The sequence below is a fragment of the Rhynchophorus ferrugineus genome, unplaced genomic scaffold (genome assembly GCF_030347505.1).
Source record: "Rhynchophorus ferrugineus isolate W39M unplaced genomic scaffold, kcgeb_rfMv2 rfM2, whole genome shotgun sequence".
NCBI classification, from domain to species: domain Eukaryota; kingdom Metazoa; phylum Arthropoda; class Insecta; order Coleoptera; family Curculionidae; genus Rhynchophorus; species Rhynchophorus ferrugineus.
The window spans coordinates 51,118,342-51,123,088 of record NW_027472581.1 but is presented as its reverse complement, the minus strand read 5'-3'; the positions used below and the strand labels follow the sequence as shown (position 1 = coordinate 51,123,088).

The 4,747-nt window shown below is 34.0% G+C and overlaps 1 protein-coding gene across 1 annotated transcript; it reads right to left on the bottom strand.

Annotated features, from left to right (window-relative positions):
• Positions 1 to 473: 473 nt before the first annotated feature.
• Positions 474 to 4,063, bottom strand: LOC143190086 (uncharacterized). The gene is made up of 2 exons (XM_076394177.1): positions 3,581 to 4,063; positions 474 to 3,478 (listed from the first exon to the last, which is right to left on the bottom strand). Exons 1-2 carry the CDS (start codon positions 3,993 to 3,995, stop codon positions 1,536 to 1,538), a joined length of 2,358 nt encoding a protein of 785 aa, XP_076250292.1. The 5' UTR covers positions 3,996 to 4,063; the 3' UTR covers positions 474 to 1,535.
• Between the last annotated feature and the right edge of the window lie 684 nt (positions 4,064 to 4,747).

Here is a 4,747-nt window from a genome sequence, read left to right as displayed (position 1 = left end):
ATAATATGTTGAGGTTTTAAATTTATTTTCTTAAATTCTATATAAACTTTCTGTTTCATTAATTCCGCCAAATATAATAACAGTTAGTTGCTTTGATCTGGTAGCCTTGACCTTTATTAATTATATTTTTATAGAGACCATATATAATGAATATTAAATTATTTGATTTTGAAACCGTTATAGATTATTTTACTATATATCACGATCATTATATATTTGCTAAGCATGTTAGGTTGTGCGTTAATATAAAGCCACAGCTAGTTATTTTCTGATTACTACATTTTGTTAGAACTGGGTAAATTGATAGTAGGAGTTCAAATATAACAATGTACTTTTTATTTATGTACTGGTTTATAAATCTAATTTTTTTCTAAATTAATGTAAATGTAAATTAAACAGAAAATAATATAACTATTTCAATTATTGTATTTTAGGCATTGATTTTATATATTGACTAGCTGACCCGACAGACTTCGTCCTGTCAAAAAGATTTGTAATGTGGCAGTTTTTGTGCCTACGTATTTTAAAAAATTCTCCTGAACAGAACCATCACCCTGGTGATAGGGCGTTGTGAATAAAAAATAATTAAATAAAACATATATAAGGATTGAAAAGTAAGTAATCGCTTTATTGTTAATCATGTGAATCATAATTATTATTATTATTATCATTATATTGCTTTGTGGTATACGATGTTTTTTGTTTGATTACCTGGCGCATAGATAAACAAATCTGATGGTTTTCCAACACGGGAACAGGCAACATACAATTGACCATGTGAGAAACATGGGTTTTCTAGATTAATACCACAAACACTTAATGATTGCCCCTGGGACTTGTTTATAGTCATAGCAAAAGCAAGCCGTCAACATGTCTATAGGAAATTTGCCATTACCAATGTCAATGAGTTGTTTAGAGAATATGTTTCCAGATTGGTCATTTTGCAACTCGACACGCATATTCTTGCTTAAATGAAGTACTTTAACATGTTTCCACAAATTGGAGGACTTTAGACATGCATTGAGTTCATCAGCTGGCGTTGATCGTGGAATCACTGGCAATGTTTGACGAAAATCTCCTGCTAATAAAATCATTGCACAACCAAATCGGTTATTATTGCTACGTAGATCTTTTAAGGTTCTGTCTAAAGCCTCCAAAGATTTTTTATGTGCCATCGTGCATTCATCCCAAACAATCAATTTACATTGCTGCAAAACCTTTGCCATTGCAGAGTTCTTCGAAACGTTGCAGGTTGGAGTTTCATTGCTTTGCATATTTAATGGCAATTTTAGTGCTGAATGGGCTGTTCGACCACCTTCAAGCAAAGTTGCTGCGATTCCCGACGAAGCGAGTGCAAGTGCAATTTTATTTTGTGAGCGAATTGTTGCTAATATTAATGAAATAAAAAAAGTTTTTCCTGTACCACCAGGTGCATCTAAGAAATAAATCCCTCCAGTTTCATCATTTGTTACTTTCATAAGAGTTTCAAATACATACTTCTGTTGTTCATTTAACAGTGGAAGATTTGTTTGAATTTATTCTTTCAAAGCGTTGAGATCATACAGTCTTTCTCGATGCAACTCTTGGTTAAAAGCGTCATGCATTGGACGATTGGGCGCGGTCAGGCCTAATTGAATTAATAGTTTGTTTGACATTATCAAGCACATGTCCTCAATTGAAATCAATGCTTCATTGTAAATTTCTTCACTGATTTGTATATTTGGATTTCCCATTCTATTCCGTATTTGATACAAAATATCATCACACATATAATCTTTGTACTTCATCCACAAATCAATTGGGTTTGATGGGAAGCATGTAGATATGATTATAGAAAACAATGTTCGTATTTGATGAGTGTGTGATGATATTACAGCATCATTGAGAGTTTGATCCCAATGAGCGTCATTTTCAAGCAATTGCAAACGTTGACAGGCTTCTCTGTAGGATCCACACAATTCACCATCAACAGTTCGTAACTGTTGGAATGATGTTGGGCCACGTACATTGACTAATAGCAGTCGTAAATAAAAACATTCATCATTGCTTGGATGTACTGAATAAATCCGGCCAATCGCATCGGTGGAATATACATCTGTATATCCTGGAACTGGTTTTCCTTGTTTCCGTCGTATAAATCTCCTTGAGGATTGATTCCAGGTATAATATTTTGGCATTTCAGAATATAGCAATGTTTGTGCGAAATCATCGTTTTGGCATGTCTCAAAAAAACTGGTTAATGTAGTAGATGGTGGCTGAGCAGCTCTTTGTACTGCGTTCTGTGCTGTAAAATACACTCTTTGTCCATTTTCTAAATGCACAGCTAAGTGAACAACAGAAGGGTGTCTCTCATGAATAGGAAAAGAAAATATTCGCCAAACTGCTTCATTACTACTGACATAGCGGCCCATTTGGTATTGGGTAACTTCATCATTAGAATTCTCTGCACCAATTTCAATCACAGCCATATCACTCCCTTTGCTTACATATTTGCAAATGTATTTAATCGATTTCACTGAATGGCAAGATTCAACGTTGATGTGTGCTTTGAATGTCTTTGATAAAATGGGTGAATATGGAACAATCCAACGATTATCTATTTCAATATCTTGTTGATTTAATTTGACAATTGTTGATTTTCCATTGTCTGCTGTCGATCTGCGACGATACAATGGATAACCGTCATTACCAGTAATTGTTTCCGATATTAATGTCCGTGGATATCGTTTTGAACATTTACCATCCATCATACACGGTGAATTTTGATTAAGAGTTCCACAGGGACCATGTATCATGTTTTTGATAACTACCTCATGCAATCCAGGATCTACTTGTACATTAGGGATTTCAGCTGATATCACTGCATCAACTTCATTTGGCCTTATCTTTTCAACCAACCAAATCAAAATGTGTGCATGTGGCAATCCTCGTTTCTGCCACTCCACAGAATACATCCAGCAGCGTGTCTCACCAAACACATTATGTTTTACGATGAAATTCATTAAAGATTTCAACTTTTGTCTAAAGACTCTGGCTGTAATATCATGACGATCAATGGGTGATTGCCCAGGGAATAACTCCTGCTTAATTTCTATCCATTGCGGATTGCATGTAAATGTGATGAACAAATCTGCTGTACCATAATGACGAACATACGACATGGCATCTTGAGCATATTCGTGCATATGCCGAGGGCTTCCGATGTATGTTGCTGGAAGAATAGTCATCCGACCGACATTCTGTGCATTTCCATCAGTATTAATCGCATCTCGAAGGTGAATATACTCTTCAGATCGGAGTTTGGTTTGATTCAACCTGATGAATGTTAATCTCTCCGTTTCAATTTTAACATACATGTCATCAACATATTTGTGATATAATCGCCGACATTTCAATATGCGATTATCTGCATTTTCCCGAATCATTAGGCGGTATGAATAATAGTTCATTGAACTGACTTTTTTGTTGGTTTCAGAACCTGTAAACAGATTTTGTTTTAATAACATTCAAATATAAAATTAAAATACATAATATAGTGACTGAGATATTATCGCCATAGCTAAACTAATATTTTAGTTACCTGTAATGGGATTTATCATTTTTATTGATAAATCGTAGCCATCTTCACCTTGCCAAAATATAATGGGATATTGCAGTGCATCATATGAGCGGTGTGTTTCCTTTATAGGTTGTAATTGAAAATTCCGACGATGTAAAACAATATCACGGGATTCCAAGTTTTCTCCAACTACAACGATAGCAACTTCATCAATAGTTGGTGCATTAAAACGTCTTGTATGTTGACCTGCAGGTGTTTTATCAGCTCTGATTACAATTTTGTGATTATCGGATGGCATCAGATCCAGGGCAGTTTTAAACAATATAATCAATTGATTGTGTTGATGAAATAAAGTTTGTAATTGTTCTACAATAGACCTTTTTACTAAATTGTTATGTGCACAACGCAGATCAATTTCTTGTGGTGAATTGCCCATAAAATAAATTTGCAGGAATTTGTTGTCGCTATCTGACACTGGTAACAGTGAACCTGCTCTGTGATATATTTGCCCTTGTATCTGTAAATAAAAAAAATATTATGGTGTGGTATAAATTAATGGATTGTCAATGATCAAACTTAAATAATATTTGATCTTAAAAAGTATATATTTAGTTTTAACTAATATCTATCAAATATAAAATATAATAAAAGTGTCACTGAAACTGAATCACCATATAATATGATGACTAAGTGATATATTTCGTAATGATTAAGAAATTGAAGATTAGTAACACATCTTAACTTTGGTGACAGAAAATTTTGTTCGCTAAAATAATTATGAGTAACTGCTATAATACATACCTTGAAAGTTGGCATAAAATTTTCCCGAACTGCATTTGTTGCCCCAAATGAAGTCATTTGAAAGCAATTGTTATATTGTTGAATATGTGTCAAAAAGTGTATAGAATCTGTTCCTATTCCTGAAACCAATGAGTACAATGGTTCTGGTGGTGGATCCAATTGTATCAATTTCACTTTACCATTTGCGCAACACAATCCATTGGCTTCGTTTTTGTATTTTAATGCCTTACAGTGTGAGCAAACCAAGTTCATAGAACCAATAACAACACATTGGTAGTTACTGTAGTCAATTGACACATCGTAACTGAAAGCAGCTGGATTCAAACTTGCGCGATTATTAGTTGAATGTCGCGCTCGCGCTTCACGCGAATCAAATATAAATTATAT